The sequence below is a fragment of the Rhinatrema bivittatum genome, chromosome 4 (assembly GCF_901001135.1).
Source record: "Rhinatrema bivittatum chromosome 4, aRhiBiv1.1, whole genome shotgun sequence".
Classification (NCBI taxonomy): domain Eukaryota; kingdom Metazoa; phylum Chordata; class Amphibia; order Gymnophiona; family Rhinatrematidae; genus Rhinatrema; species Rhinatrema bivittatum.
In genome coordinates this window covers 423631071-423647786 of record NC_042618.1, presented here as the reverse complement: position 1 = coordinate 423647786, position 16716 = coordinate 423631071, and the positions used below count along the sequence as shown (strand labels likewise).

At 46.0% G+C, this 16716-nt stretch overlaps 2 protein-coding genes across 5 annotated transcripts in view; one reads left to right on the top strand and one right to left on the bottom strand.

The window, feature by feature from the left end:
• LOC115091250 (netrin-4-like) overlaps window positions 1-2076 on the bottom strand; it is an 87916-nt gene extending 85840 nt beyond the window's left edge. The window contains 1 exon segment of the mRNA XM_029601373.1: window positions 1278-2076. Coding sequence (XP_029457233.1) covers window positions 1278-1344 — 67 coding nt within the window. The 5' untranslated portion in view covers window positions 1345-2076.
• Window positions 2077-9465: 7389 nt separating this feature from the next.
• Window positions 9466-16716, top strand: part of UROC1 (urocanate hydratase 1) — a 48232-nt gene continuing 40981 nt past the window's right edge. For 2 of the 4 annotated variants that reach the window (XM_029601370.1, XM_029601369.1), the window contains exons 1-6: window positions 9466-9773; window positions 10769-10899; window positions 12602-12695; window positions 14201-14260; window positions 15842-15970; window positions 16463-16524. In XM_029601370.1, the coding sequence (XP_029457230.1) occupies window positions 9648-9773; window positions 10769-10899; window positions 12602-12695; window positions 14201-14260; window positions 15842-15970; window positions 16463-16524 (602 nt within the window). In that variant the 5' untranslated portion in view covers window positions 9466-9647. The remainder of the gene's footprint in view (window positions 9774-10768; window positions 10900-12601; window positions 12696-14200; window positions 14261-15841; window positions 15971-16462; window positions 16525-16716) is intronic. The other 2 variants (XM_029601371.1, XM_029601372.1) reach the window with 2 other exon arrangements.

Here is a 16716-nt window from a genome sequence, read left to right as displayed (position 1 = left end):
GGAACCTTTCGGAGCTTGCTTCCTGTTCCCAATTGGGAAAAAAGTGGAGGCTGTCACTGGCCCAGAACCCAAAATAGAAAAGTATCACTATGTGTGGGCACAATTTGCAGATGCTGTAGTGGGTATCATCCAGTTGACATCCCTTTCCATTTCTCTTAGTTCCTCTGTATTTTTAGGACTGCTACCCGACCACATCAGGAAAAGCCCCTATCCTTTCTAGCAGTTTAGTTCTCTGCTCAGTAAAAAGCATTTTGGTAAATTTTCCCCAGACACAGTAAAACCCAAATAGAAAAAAAAAAAAGACAGCCAGCTCCTAGGTGTTGTTCCTATCCACTAAACACAATAAATGGAGCCTGTCAACTGTTTGGTTAGTAAAATCAAAGACATCAAGGAACAGTGAACATATTAAACTGTAACCCCTTGAATATGAAAAAACCCAACAACTTATCTTCAGCCTTTAAATGTTCAAAATAAATATTTAAAACTGGTATCATACATGTTGAACATTAGGAACTATTGAATATCTGCTTAGGGTGGGACCTATACTGTTCAAATGTAAATCTACAGCCCCATTTGTCCGTCATTCACCAATTTTTAATCATCACCAGCAGGCCCTCTTAATATTTTTTTTTTAGTCTTTTGACCTCGGGTAACCCCATCAGCTCTGCTAGAGGTTTACCAGCCTCTTCAATCACAGCCTTAATGGCAGGGAAGATATGAGGGGGGGGGGGGGCAAGTGAATAAATCTTCTCTTTTAAGGCTGATTCACTCTCTGCATCCAAATATAAGGTTTCACCTTAGAATAAGTAATTTCACAAATTAGAACATCAAACTCCCCAGTGATGCCAGGCGCGACTGACAGCTGATCACTTGTCCCAGCTGTGGAGGCTGTTCACTTTTCCCTCAATGCACATTAGGAACATGCACACACGCAGTATTTGTATTATTTGTGTTTCATATATTCGACAATCAAATAGGACACCCCACCTTACTGAAAAAAATGGTTTTAATGGGATGATACTGCCTGTGAGAGGCACATAATAAGGCATGGCTCTAATTATTTAACAAGCAAGAGGCAGATAAAGGATCCCCAATCTCTCCTTACAATCTGGATTACTAATGCCAGTAATAGCAGTGGCTATTCCCTAAATCAGCTTGATTAACAGCAGTTTATGGACTTCTCCAGGAACTCATCCAAACATTTTTTTAAACCCATCTACACTAATTGCCCTAACCACAGCCTCCGGCAATGAATTCTAGAGCTTAATTGTGCTTACCTGCCCCATGCGCAGAGATAATCAGATACTGCAGGAAGATAACCAGCGCCATCCCTTTGTGCTGCATGAGAAAACGTTCTGGGTCCGGAGGAGAGTCCTCCGCAGGGCAGATCCTATACCCCCAACGCCAAGATCTCAGGGAAAGACACACTTAGCTCTCCTCCCAAATCTGGCATCCTCCTTCCCGCAGACATTCAGCAGGGTCCGCTCCAGCCCAAAAGGATCCGAAGGGTTAAATAAGTCTATGAAATCAATACTTGGGGGGGAGGGGCTCCTTGGATCGGCTCCCACCTTACTGGACTTTCTTATTTCACTGCAATAGCCCCATTTTATCCCTGAACATGACTGCGCCCCCTTATTGTCGTTGTCTTGGTCCTTTACTCCCAGGCTCAGAAGAAGTCAGACGAATTTGGAGATGTGTAGATTTCTCGCTAGTTATTTTCTGTTTCTCTTTTTGGTTTTGTACTAGCTAAGAATGAAAAATTAAAAACCAACCATACTGATCCCGGGAAAGATAAATAGCAAATAATCCCAATCGTTGTTACTCTCCTTCCTACAGTGTCTCTCTTGACGTCCTTTCTTTTTCAGCTGTTCGCATCCGATATCTTGGACGCAATGAATAAAACTAGTTCTTCTCTCCAATGCGCTTCTTTTTATATCTCTTATTAATTCGCTGCGCTGCCTGTGCTTGGGATGGCACCTTCGCTTTGGTCTCTGATCCTTTCTTCACAAGCATGGGGAAGGGGATCTCCTTCCTTTCTCCTACTCTCAGCTGCTCCAGGCTGTCACTTTCGCTCCTGGGCGCTCAGCTGGCTGCGGTCCCTTTAAATGAATTGCTCAGCCTGTGGGCGGTGGCTTCGCAGCGCCATCTGCCGGACGCGGCGATCGCCCGCGAGCGGGACTCGGTTCCACGTGCGGTGAAACCGGACTGTACCTCATGTAGGGAAAAGTGACCACCACCCCATGGTCCAGAATACAGCACGGCAACACATATTGAGAAACGGGGCTCCGCTTCTGCAGAAAGCTTCGCTACAAAAAAAAAAAAACCAGGCCAAAAAATTCTCATTGCCTTATAATAAATTATTGCCCGGATACAGATTTCGCCAATGTCCATTGCTTCGGTACGATCTTGCTAAACCTCCCCCGGATGAGACTTGGAGATGGCTGGAAAGGTAGTGCGATTGTTAGCTGTAGTTTTTGACTTGGGGGAGGAGGACTGGCTGGGCTAAACCTGCATCATCTGCACGGTTTTACCATGAAGATTAAAGCCGCTTGGAGTTGTTCTGCTGTGCAAGGCAGGACAAAAAGGGCTGTCGCCCTTTTTTTGAGTGAAGTGTGAGCATAGGGAGTCAAAAGGGAAGCTGGGGATGATGGGTGCAGAAATGGCATGGGGTGGCTTGCTCTGAACTGCTGCCTGAATACATCCCCACTCCTGAATGTTTTGACCTGTTCTATAGGCAGTTTGTGCATAGTTTTAAACCTAACTGAAGGCCCTGGACTGGCCCAAGCAGCTTTTTACAAAATGCAGCACATGCAAATGAAAGCTGCTATACCAGTTTTCACGCAGACAGGCCAGACCTTTTCATTGCACTAACTCAGTAGGTGTGTCCCTCGCTCTCTAGAGCTGGGCTGTTCTTCATCAACTAGTGCAGTCCCACTGGGTATAAATAGGCCAGAGCATGCCAGCCATGAGCTGTCGTTACAGCTCAGTAGTGGGGAGCTAAGAGAGGGTAGTAAAATTGCAGGGCCTATCCAGTAATGGGTCAGTAAATTCGCAATGATGGACTGAGTGGGGAGGGAGATGGGACATCTGGGCTGGATTTAAGGGGACAGTGCACAAAGAGAGGAAAAGCCATTGCTTTTCCCTGGCTAGGAGCAGGAAGGATTGGCTCTATTCTTTGGGATTCTGCCAGGTACTTGTGACCCGGACTGTCAGTCAGGACGTAGGTCTCGATGGACCTTGGTCTGACCCAGCATGGCACTTCTTATGTTCTTAAGTGAAAGGATTGTAATTTAAAAACAGAGAAGGCCTTAACCTGGCTCAGCAATAATCCAGAGCATTGATCTTGGAATAAAAGTTTTGGAAGGCTTGCAAGAATAAATCTGCTTTAACAAGTTTACGAAAATGCATGAAGACTGTTCCAGTGGGAATTTCTACCATGCTGAGGGTATAAGTGAATGCACGTTTTCTGGTGGTGCTGACAAGCTGAACAGCCTTTAATGAGGGTTCCATTAATTATTAATTTTGCCTAGGAATGATGTAACGGGCTATCTGGCAAAAAAAGTTGAAAAGCACTGCCCTGAAACATGAAAATATAATGCAATAAGTTTTACATGTCACCTGGCTCTAGGGGTGTACAAGGTTTGTTTTCATTTTGTTTTGTTGGTGGAGGAATGGGGGTGGGGGAAGTTCATTCCATTTCGGGGTTGGGTTTTTTTTTTTTTTTATGTTTTGTTTATTTAAAAAAAGGCAGTAGCAGCTTCACCCTTCCCCTGCTGTAAAAATCACGAGCCTAAAGGATAAAACAAAATCCCACTGGGCCTTTTCCCCATCCTCCCTTACCCACCTGGACCCTCCCCATCAGCTTACCCAGAATTGTAAGCGGATTCATGGGCAGGAGGCATCCCCAGATGCGCCTGCCCCGGGGGTGCTCTATTCAAAACAACGCCAGAGCGCCACCGTTGAAATTTCTTGTTCAATTTCACACAAAAGCACATCCTTACTTGGCATTGATCCCTTTGGGGGAAAATAAAGTGCTACTGGCAGAGGTGAGAACAGTCGTTCCTGGATTCCAGAGCCCCCAGTCCAGCTTCCCAACTACATTCCCACAGAGTCTAACACTGATCTGTGCACATGAGGCAGGCAGGCAGGCGAAGGGGTTTGGGGACTTTAGAAGGCAACCTGGCTGCAGCATGGGATGTGACCTGCCAGCGCAGCCGCAGCACCACAGATTAGGAATGGCCATTGATTGCTCCACGGGGCACAGGCGTCATTTTGGGCCTGACCAAAATCGGGTCTTTCCCGCAGAATCGCTGCAAGAGATGCGGGCCGGGTTGGGCAGCAGCTGTTCGGCAACAGGAGAAGGAGAGCAGTGGTGTGCCTGCTGTGCCTTCCTCCTCGGCAGATCTGGGCCCCACTGCTACTTTGAACTGCATGGGACGCAGGTCAATGCAGCAGTCAGGCCAGGTAGCAGAGGAGGAAGAGGATGCAGCCCAAGGCACCAGTGCTCTTCTCCTCCTCCTGCCAGTGATCATTATTGGAGGAGGGGGAAGGAGGATGGTGAGGGGGAAGAAATTAAGAGAGTGAAGGGTGGGGATTGGGCAGTGGGGGTGGGACAGGGAAGAGGGAAGAGAGAGGCATGTGGAGGAGAAAAAGAGGGGGTATAGAGGCAGAGGGAAGGGGTGGAGCTTGATTGACTTGGCCCTTCTCAAACCCCCCCCCCCCCACACACACACACACACACACAAAAAAAGGTATTCTGCTGCTCCTGCCACTGGGGCATTCTGTTGATGGACTTTGGAACTCAAGTAGTGGCCTTCGGAACTGGCAGACAAGTTAAATGTGATATTTTGGAAGCATGATGGGTTCGGGGATCCCATCTGAGAAGGAGTCCTACCTGACTCTGATCTAGACAGGCAGGCACTGTGGGAGCAGCCAGTCAGCAGAGCCCTTCTGGGAGGATCTGGGACCCTGTGTCCTGCCAGCAGAAAGGAAGCGCCATGCCATAGTGAGGGGTTAAAGAACATTGTTGGATGGTAACCATGGGGAAAGCAGAGGTGGGTATTCCGGAAAATGAGACTGGCAAGAGCAGCTGGAGCCGAGGCAGAGGGTCAGCCTTAGCTTCGGCAGCCAAACGTGAATTCAGCAAACTAATTATCGCCAAACAAGACGGCATGCAGTATGAACGGAGAATAAAACAAGGGGTTTAGCTTGTCTGTGGTTTGATTGTCCTTGTTTCTGCTTCTTCCTTTAGCTTTCTTGATTGCCACCTCAGATCTCCATTTCATAATGGTGCTGATCGGCTTGAAGCTGGCACCATTTTGTTGTATGGAGATAGGGAGGTACAGAGAGTAGCACTGGCCTTTGGATTGGCCGGCAGAGCCGGGACAAGGTGAGGGGGGGGGGGGGGGGGGGGGCGAGGGAGCAGCTGCCCCGGGTGTCAAGTCCAAGGGAGCCTCATCATCAAGGCTGCTTTTACCTATGGGCATAAGCGCACAAAGCTCTGCCCCAATGACTCTATTGGCCAATGCCGTGAATCTCAGGCAGCAGAGATCAGCCCTCTGCTTCCTACTCCAGCCCCTCCCAGGCAGCATGCAAGGAACTGGATGCGGTGGATGTGAGCCTGGAGTAGTCAGAGCAGAGTGCAAAGCAAAGAAGAACCCATCCTATTCTAGCCCCTTCTCCTCTCTTGTCCTCCCCCCTTCTCAGGGAACAGATGGGAGGGGAGGGGATTGGAGAGGACAGCAGAACAAAGAAGAATTTGGTTTTTAACTGTATATTTCTTTTTCTAATGTGATCCCTTGTTCTGCATTTGGTGAGGGTCTGCCTGTGTTCTGTATGTGTGAGGGAGGTAAAGTAATCTGCTAGCATATGTAGCAGCCCAGCTTCTTCTGTTTTCCCACTAGAAGGTGTATTGGTGTTTTAGGCCCAGGTGAAATACTTGCAGTGTTGCCTTTTCATGCAGGGTTATTGCTGTTTGAGTTCTGGGAGTTAATGCTGTGTTGATTGATATGGCAGGCTCGCTATACAGTTTCTGAATGACATTTTGCAGGGTTTTGTGTTACCTACATACCTGAATGAAATCCGCTTTGAAGTGCTGAAAAAAGTGTGAAAAGTGGAATATAAAAATCAAAAAGTGTGAAAAGTGGAATATAAAAATCTAAAATAAATAAATAAATAGATGAAACAAACTAAAATAAACAAAAAAAGATAATAATGAACTGAAAAACAAAACAAAATGAAAAAATGTTCAGTGCAGGCCCCTCTGGTTACAGCTCTGTCTCCTCACCTCCTTTTCCCTTTAGTAAATGTTTCTCTTTTGCCAGTCATCATCACATTTTGGGCTTTTCTGCAGCCTCAGTTTTGTCCCCTTTCTATTTTTCTCTTTCATTCAACTCATCTGTTTTGTGCCTCTTTTTCTCCCAAGCTGCCTTACCATCATTCTCCTCTTCTGCTTTGTCCTCTTCTCCAACCTTTCAATTCCCCTCCATTCTTTCCCCAGTCCTGCTCCTCTTCCCTAATTCTTTTCTACTCATCTCTCTCTCCTGTCTCTCCTCCTCTTCCTCACTCTCTGTCTAGCCCACATCTTCCTCTGCCTCCACCTTGATATTTCTCTTCCTCTGCTCTTAGCCTGATCTGGCTCCCCCTACCCTCCCTCTTACCCTCATTTCTGCCACACACTTCAGTAAGTTTGAGCTGTGCTGGTTTGTTCTGGTGATCCCCACTGACATGATCCCATCTGCTGACATGACATGATCCCAGTGCGGGGCTGAGCTGCGTGGTGCAGGTAGGCTGCAGGAGAGGAGAGTGGTGCCAACCCCTGTGGAAGTTTACAGGGGTCCAGGGTGGGGACCAGCATCTTGGAAAGGGGCTGAGAATGGTAGGAAGGATGTGAACAGCAGACTGGGGCGAGTGTCAGATCGAGCTCAGCAACAGCAGTCTGAGTTCTGGACTCCCTGGGATGGAGGAGGATGTATGCTGCTATGTACATTAACCCAGTGGGGCTCGTCCTCTGAATCAGACACATGTATTTGCTATTTTTTTCTAATTATAAAGTTTATTATAAAACAAACAAGCACAACAAGTGAGCTGAGCCTCAGCATTCCCCAGTAAGAAGAAAATCACAGGTGCTGTCAGCTCCACAGCGGAGCCCAGGCTGCTGCAATATGGGTGGGGATTTGGGGAGGTGTTTTATATATGGCAGCCTAGTGAGGGAGGGGGGAATCACATGACCTCAGAATAAAAATAAATCTCTTTTCATATTCTCTGTTTTTGCACCAAAACCAACTTCCCTCCTCACCTAGGAGTGCACAGTCCTCACATTCACTTTATATATCACAGACACATTCAGGCCAATGCAATATCAGGTTGCAAAAAACGGGTGCTCATGATTGAGCGCTCGCTTCCCTAAAGCAAGCCCAGCCACCTATCCTGGGCACACCATGCATTATTTAAATGAGGGGTTGTGCTAAAAGGACGCACTAGGGATAAATTGTTTGTGCCTGGCACGTCCATGGTATATCAGGTGCCCAGGAGCAGTGACTGTGCACTGGTTAGGAAAATGGATGCTGAATTAATGAGAGTCTGTTTTCCTAACCTGCTCACGGCCATGGGTCTGTTTCCCTATCCTGACCACCAGCCAGATTTTCATTTTCATGCTGCTTCCTGTGGTTCCTCATATTTAGTATCGGGATGATACTAAGTAGGAGGAACCACAGAAAAGCAGTATTTTGGGCTTTTTTGTGGCTTTGTAGGGGGCTTTTGGATGGCTCGGAGTGTGTAAAGACTTAACGCCAGCCCTGGGGATGGCATTAAGTTTTTCATGTTAAAATGTGTGCTTCGGATGCACAGTGATTTTTTTTTGCATGGGGTGGGAGGTAATAGCTAATAACCTCATCTGAATGCATTTACATGTGATGAGCACTATTAGCTACGCACATATTGGACGTGATAATCCCCTTATTGTATCAGGTGTTAGCCTAGCGCTTCCAAAACACATGTCCATGAGCTCATTAGCTTGTGCGCTAGGCTCAGTGCATGATATAGCATCGGCCTGATTGTGTTGTGGTGGAAAGAGACACCTCTAAAATAATTGCCCATTCCAGTAACGCCTGGATCCTGAGGCAAGAAGCTCAGCTCTGAGCCACTGATCCGCATTTTTAATAAACTTAATATCTTCAAAAACGATCCTTACCTGATTGGAAATGGAAAGCCAAATGGGAGCATCCCATATTTGGACATTTTTTCATTAACCTAAATTGCAGGAAGTCCATATGTGGTCACAGGAATGACATATATGGGCAAAAGCCAACCAGACCTGGGAGCTGCCTTCCTCTGGGGGGGGCGGAGCCAACTCACCATATGTATATATATATATATATATGCCAGGAGGGGTGGGGACCCTGGAACATGAGAACTGCTGAAGCTGAGAGGGAAGTGACTCAGAAACTGCATTTCTGGCCAGAAGGATGTTTATCTTGTGGACTGTTATTGCAATGCTTTTCAGAAATTAAAAGTGGATATAATCTATGAGCATATGTTTTAAACCCCAGGCCACTGCAGTTGAGTGTGGGGAATATATAGATTTGTCATTGAGTCAGAATCCCGTAGTTTCCTGTTTCTCCTTATTGCTGCAGCCAGATTTGTGCCTTTTTATGGCCACATCCATTTGGGGACGGGGGTTGTCACCACGATTGAATGCAACTTACTAGAGTTGGCAGATAAAACAAAGAAGAGAAGGCCGTGCTTTCTCAGTAGTGACTGCAGGACCCAGTTTCGAACCGGGCAGAGAGAGAGAGGAAGAGTGCTTGGCTCTGCCATTTTGTTTCCACCTGGAGCAAAAGAAAAGGGATGGGAAACAGATGTGCCCCCCCCCCCCCCTCTTTCCTGGTCCTCATTTGCTAGCTCCGTCTTTCAGGGACTCAACAAACAGCAAAAGTTTGGTTTGGAAATCATTTGAACCGTGCCAAATTCCTTTCTCTCAGTAAGTCTACTACAGGAACAGAAACAGAAATGTAAAACACTGCTGGGGGCAGGAGAGCCCTCGCCTCACCAACCCCTAGGTACCCACCACCATCCAGCCAGACCCTGAGGGGCACTTCCAAGCTGTCAGGGCTTCTGCAAGGGGAGGGCAAAGAGGGTGACCACCCTGGGTGCCAAGCCGGAAAGGGGGGGGGGGCGGCACATCACCCTTTGGTGTGAGTCTCTCAACGTGGGAGCCTGATACAGCTCTTGCCCGGGATGCCATATTGTCCAGCAACTGCCTTGCAAGTGGCAAATTACAGTTCATGTACAGAGACCTTTCCCGAGCCAAAAAGCGGAGTGGTGCTCTTCCAGGCACAGGGAGAATGTGGCTGGGCTTAGGCACAGTTAATCATTGAAGAAGAAGGCAAACAACAACATTTTGTAAAACATTAATTTGGGGACCTGTGTCCAGCCAATAGGATCGTGGGGTAAGAGCAGGCGGACCCCTCTTGCCTGCACTGGGCTTTTCTGCAGGTCCATATCCCAGCTGGGTCCTGTGGGTGCCCGTTTCTTGCAGGAGTTGGAAGTGGCTGCGGAAGGAGTGTGGCCAGACAGGCTGTTTAAGCCTCAGTCGGTGTGTTCATGAACTCTGGTTGTTTGCTGGCAGTTTACTGTGTGTAGCAGACATGGCAAATCTGAAGGAGCTGTGTAGGGGACTTCCCTTGGATCCTCTGCCAGAGAACAGAGGTAGAGACAGCAAGGTGCCCCATGCACCAGCCAGGACGCCAAAGCTCAGCTTGGAGGAAGAGAAGGTAAAGCAGGAGACCTGCTCTCCAACATTGCGGGTCATACTTTTTCAGGGCTGTTTGCATGATGCACATTGTACGATCTGTAAAAATACTGGGCTAAACAGTGCAATTTAGTACTGCAGACTACATACAGGCGCGCCCCCCCCCCCCCCCCCCTCAGTCTTCTCGCAGCAGCACCATGCAGCTCTGCTGAGTGGGTTTGAGCAGTGCATTGATCTTTGTTCTCATGGTGCCAGGTGGAATAAGCAAGGGGGAGGGTGGAAAGCGGGAAAGAGCTCGGAGTGGCTGGGTTCTGTGGCATTACACGGGGTGTGGTATTGGCAGGCTGGGCACTCTCTTCCCAGCATCCCCTTCCCCTCAATATGTGTAAATACTTAAGCCCCCATGCCTGGCTCCAAACCCCATGAAAAATGCCAACCCCCTCAAACCACCTCTCCCTTCCCCCCACCAGGAGCTCTCCTCATTACCCCATCCCATGATCGATAATGAGGCAGGATCAATTCCCATTTGCTCCAGTAATATCTCTGTCACATTAGAGATTAATTTTTCAACATTTTCAGTTCCTGTACAAGTTAAAACCCGTCTTCTTTTCGGTAGCAGCTTATTTTTGCCTGAAGGAATATTAAGGAAACATTTAGAAAGTGTATACAGAGTTGTAGTAGCCATCCTAGTCCTGGAGAAAACTTGGTTCTGATTTGGGCCGTGAATCCTTTTTACTGGCCCAACAGAAGAACAGTGAGAGATACCGTAACATTTCCGGATAATTCTGAGGTCGGTTCAAAGAAAGGCTGACACAACCCACAAGGAATTCATATGGAGTTTGACAGGACCAGCACTTGAGTTTCCACCATCCCTTTTCAGATCAGGTCTGCATTTATTCTCGGGGGGGGGTCCCTTTATTGCTTCCCCACCTTTCTTGGCAGATAAGTGGGCGTGCATGGATTAAGTTGCTACCCGTGGTCATTGCAAGAGACTGAATCCTCTCCCCCTCTCTGCAGCTGGCTTTGCGGAATTCCCTGCGCTATTTCCCACCCGAGTTCCATAAGCAGCTGGCGCAAGAATTTGCCGATGAGCTTAGAGTCTACGGCCACATTTACATGTACAGGTTCTGCCCAGCCATTGAGATGAGGTAAGATGCAGGGGGTGCCTTCTAGGTGAGAACCTCTACAGTGGTGGATGTTACTTCCATTATGGGGTATCCAGACGTTGTAGCTTCAGGAAAGGACAAGCTTCAGAAAAAGACATTCAAATATTCTCTTTTATTCATGATATTGAAAAGAAAATTGTTCCCCCCATGCACAATATAATGTTGCAAACAGCTGTATGGTAAGCAACAATGCTCTTCCTGATAATTAAGACACACATCAAGAAAAGAGCTATATTTATATAGTTTCAGCACTTTTATTGTATAATCACATATGTTCCAACTATCTAGACATTTAAAATCTATCTAACACACACATACCCATATGGGTAAATGTCTAGATAGTTGGAACAAATGTGATTATACAATAAAAGTGCTGAAACTATATAAATATAGCTCTTCTCTTGATGTGTGTCTTAGTAAAGTATTAGAGAAGATTTTTTGAACATTACCCCTAGTGTTATTATACTTCCTGATAATTAATCATTGTGCTTTCACTTGCAGTATTTCTTTAAGCACCTGCACCGCAAAAGCAGAAAGCCCCAGGTGCAGCCGCCCATGGCATGCTATAGGGTGATGGTATGGCATTAGCTCATGTGGTGTGTGATGTCATTTGTGACCTCATATCCAAACATGGACAGTTCCAGTGGGCTAATGTGGGCATTCTTCATTTAAGAAAGTATCTGTCAGATGTTCAGTGGGTGGCCCCAAATTTCCCTCATTAAAATGACAGCTCCTTTTGATGTATGTACATTGTATGGTGTGTTAACTGCACACTGCATTCACTCTTACTCTGAAGAGAACCTGAAAGGAAACGTGAGTGGGTTCTGTCGCTGTAGAGCTGTGATCTCTTGCGCTGAAGCTCCTTAAGAATAATCAATCAATGCTGCAGTACACGAGCTCTGCAGACGGCAGAGATCCCATCTTCAGAAGTCATTGTAAGAGGGCTTGTCCTTATCGTAGCCTGCGCTGCTCCCAGGGATCCATCAGCAGGTCATATATCTCACCAGAGCAAGGAGGGAGGGAGATGATCCCACTGGTTTTAATGTTAGAAACCCTCCTTGAAGTAACTTGCATTTCCTGCTTCACCTGTAAAAGTGCTGTGCACTTTGGAAAATGAAAGCATCTAATTGGTTCCTGCTAATTATGTTCAATATTCACAGCCTGAGTGATTTTAGCTCATTATTCCCAAATGGAAGAAATCATGCATTGAGCAGGATCTGTGATCAATGCTGCTGCTTTGCATTAATTGGTGGGGGAGGGGTCGTGGAGAGAAAAATTGTTTAAACTACTTGTAGATGTGAAGGAGATGATGGGCATGAACCAAGGGTGGGCATGAACCAGGCTTGTGCAGATAGCCTGACTCTGGCATCTGAAGGCAAATGGTCACGCTTATTCTGCGGGAAAGCTTTCCTTGGAGCTGTATTTCAGCTTGTTTCAGTATTGCATTCTATTCTTAATGTTCAGTTTCTTTTAATGCCCAGCAGCGTCCTCCTGCCCCCCTGTGAGCTTCCTGCTCACTTGGCATTGGCTCCCGTTGGGCCATGGGGCCACGAGCTGTCCTTTCACAGCCACACAGGGTTTTCCCTCATCCCAACGAAAGTTTAGCATCACATAACGCGCTCTGTTTGTTCATTGGTAAAGATCTGATCATCTTTGTAAGCTTGTGCCTCTCCGCATGTTACAGAGCTTATCCCATTGGCAAGTACCCCTGCAAGACCAGGCAAGCTGCGGCTCTCATGCATATGATCATGAACAACTTGGATCCCTCCGTGGCGCAGGTAGTGTACACTGAAATCCTCTGCGAACCTATCAGGCATGCTCAGGAGTTATTTGGGCTTCCGGCGCAATCAGAACCCGGGAGGGGATCTGATGTCGTGAGCCTTCATCGTAAACTGCCCGGGGATTTTCTCTTGCCAGCTCAGCCCAGTCATAACAGTCCTCCACAGGGGTAGGGCGCCCACAACAGAGAGGCCCAGAGCTTTCTAGTGTTTCCCCGGAGACCTGGCATTTGATACAAATTTCCTGAGCCTTCCAGGTGAAACCCGGACAGTTCCCAGGTATGGCCAGTGGGCCGGTCCGCACTAAGAAGTTATTGTTGCACAAAGTTTTACGCCTACCAGAAATAAGCACATTAATTCCATTTCTCATTATATCATTAAATTCACAATAGCTGAAAATAAACAGAAGCAGTCATTTTTAGCATATCAATTAACTTGCTTAATAATTTTATTATTGCATACTAACTTGCTTAATATGACTTTCAAGAAAGTTGGCATTTGAGGCTTTATATTACTATTGATGCCTCTGGAAATCACTTCTGTAATGTGTTTCCATATATTCAAGTGAGCTTTAAACCCGCTCCATGTCTGTTAACTGGATAGAGGGACCTGACATCTTGGGGAAAGACATCTGCACACAAATTAGGGATGTGCTTTTATTTTATTTTGTTTCAAAAACGAAACAAAAGAAAAACAAATTACATTTTGTTCATTTTTATTTCATTTGGTTTTCCAAGGCAGTCATCAGCCCGCCGCCCCCCCCAACACGCACACACAGACAGAAAACAAAATGCCAGAACCGCAAAATGTTGAAAATTAAAGTCACCCTCCCCAAATGGGACAGGTATGATCCTGCCTTGCCAGGTCTCTGTTTCAAAATAGTGCTGGCCGGCCTTTGAAGCTGGCATCATATTGTTGTATGGCCAAACGGTGCCCATCTCAGGGCCATTCGGTGCTGGTTTTAATAAGGATCTGTTGTGGCAGGTGGGCCTGGGGATTGCTCCTGCATCATTTGCATTTCTTAAGGGACAGGGTAAGATGGGAGGAGGGGGCTTTTTTTTAAATTTGTTTTTGGTTTATTTCATTTCAAATAAACACAATGAATCAAAATAAACCAGAAATGAAATGAAAGAGAAAACAAAAACAAAAGCAATGAAAAAAAATTTAAGTGCACGCCCAGGCTTGAAGCTGCTCAATAAATAAGATTGTTGTTGTTTTGAGCAATAATCTTTATCCTGATGGAATGCTTACAGCCTCTTCCAAAACGCGCTGCTGCTGACACGGTGTAGTGCCAGTGTGCGGTGCCAATGCATCATGGTGCCAACTTTGTCAACAATGAGTCATTAATGTTGTAAATATGCTGAAGGAAGCTGTGGCTTCTTGCTGAACATCCTCCTGAAGCTCACCGTGTGCAAGTTAGTGCTTTTTCTTGAAGTTGACTTCCCATGCTGGGAATTCTGAATGCACGTTTAGAAACGTTCTGTACCATTTTATGTTCACTTCAGTTTCCTCAAGAGCTTGTAACGTATGGAGGAAATGGACAGGTCTTCAGCAATTGGGCGCAGGTAAGCTGAAACACCTCTGGAGCCCCACTCTCCGCCTGCCCCATCCTATTCCTCGGCCAAGACAAAATGCTGATGTGAATGGCTAAATGGTTGCCAATCTCACCATTCTAATAACTTGGGCTGCTACTGTGCTGTTTACTATCAGAAACCTGGCTTCAAGCATATGAAAATATTGTGTGAACCTTAACAATATTGCTTCCAATTTTAGCATTAAAAATGTGAATTCCACGTTTCTCTTTCACTGCATCTTTATGATGGCAATCTTCTTTACTCCAGGGTTCAGTGCTACATTTATACAATTTAAATAAAATCTATTTTGAAAACGAAAACTCAAAGGCATTTCCACGAGTAAAACAGTGTTTTACTCGTGGAAATGGGCTTTTAAAAAATTGCCCACCCTCAATGTGGAGAAAAATACACGTTCTCGAGCACACATATATTTCCCCGCATTGTATACAAGCATTCCCAGGGCTGGGAAGGCACGGGATCCAAAATGCACATAGGTTCGATTATTCTGATTATGTGTTTTAGGAAAAGAAATGACCCACAGAGAAAGCAGGTACAACTCTCTGTGGATAATATTTGAGGGGGAAATGATCAAAGTAAAATTACAATGTAATTATGTTTTGATTCTTGGTGCAAACCCAATGGTTATGCACAGAAATGTTTTTGTTTGTTTTGGAAGAGATTTGTTCATTCAGGTTTTGGTTTGTTTAATGTTTATTTCAGTTGGCTTCATTGCTGAACGGAAATGAACGTTACATTTTAAAAAACCCTCAAAATAAAAAAAAAAAAGAGATGGTCCCCCTAGACCCCGGCTCATGCTTAGCCCTTCCATGGTGGTCTCCGGCATAGAACGGCGAAGGAGCAAGATCCCCAGTTACTCCTTCCCCACTGGGTTTGAAAATGGCATTGGCCGGACCTGAGGCCTGTGCCACTTGGTTGTATGACCTCATGCTTCTCTTAATTTTTGGTTTTTTTTTTCCATTGACTTTTTCAAACGAAAGTCAATGAACCCCTGAATTTGCCCCTGAATTTCGAGGGGGAGGGGAGGGGGAGGGGAGGCTTCATTGCGCTTCCTGGATGGCGCAGACTAACTTCCATGGAAGCAGGAGTTGCAACCCTAAAGGAGACACAGCGGGATTGGAAGTAGAGTTCCATGCGAGAATTTGATCTTCTTTGGGTAGATGCTGGGCAGACTAGATGGTCCTTTTTGGTCTTTGTCTGCCATCATTCATTATGTTACTGTGTGAACATAATAATACTTCCGATGAGGTCTCAGCAATGATATTTTCCAAGAGGTGGATGGGATATGGATGACTGGATGGGCAGAGTCCTTGCTGAAGTGCAGTCCCATGCATACAAAAGCAGCAGGCAGATTTCTCATGTCTGACCTGCTGTTTTATGAATGGAATAATCAAAGATAAGCATTCTGAAATTTATTTATGCTGTCGTGGGATAAGGCTTCTTGGTGAGGTTTATAGAGCTTGATTAATGTAAACGTTGTGAAATATCTAGCGCACCTTTCACAGCTTGGTCACTTTGCTGTGAGCTTTCTAGTTCTCTTTGCTTACTCTTCAGTTTTGGTTGGTCATGCATTACTTATCCGAGATGACAGAAGAACAGACATTGGTGATGTACAGTGGACACCCAATGGGACTCTTCCCCAGCCACTCTAACGCGCCTCGCGTTGTCATCACAAACGGGATGGTGAGTGTCGTCTGATGCATTTATTTCCCTTTCGGCTCAGTGACCCAGTGGTAGTGTGTTGCCAGTTGGGAGACCCAGCTTCGCTTCCTGGATCTAACCCCTGGTTCATGGTGCAGGGGGTAGGGATCCTGCCTCTATAGCACTCATGCTCCCCCCAGCCTTCATATAATGACATCTCAAGAGTGCCTATGCACAAGTTGGGATGGGAGTCACGATCTGTGCCTCACGGCTAGAGAATTGTTACTACACAGACAGATGGATATTCCTGGAACCAGCCAAGATATTCCTGCTATTTATTTCTGTAGTGCTATTAAACATACGCACTTACAGTATAAAAAGCAATGCCACAGAGCGAGTATCTTCGGGTAACACCTCATTTGTGCAGGCCAGAAATCTTATTAATGTCAAGTCATAGTCACCTGCAGAAATGTAATTATAACTTGAGTATTTGAAAACCACTTTCTGAGTTGAAGGGTATTGTTCTTTCTTTAGGTGATTCCTAACTACTCTTCACGAGAAGAATATGAGAAATTGTTTGCGATGGGCGTCACAATGTAAGATCTGCTCCAGTACATCTCTTCAGCCTGTCAGTCTGCACTTCTGAAATGGTTCCACGTTCCTGCTTAAGTATTTCATAAACATAAAATGCTTTGGGACCATCTCTTCCGTTTTGAGGGGCAATTGCAGCTTGGTATAGTAAGAACATTCATACTGATGCTGAAAAAGCAATGCCAGTGTTCCACGTA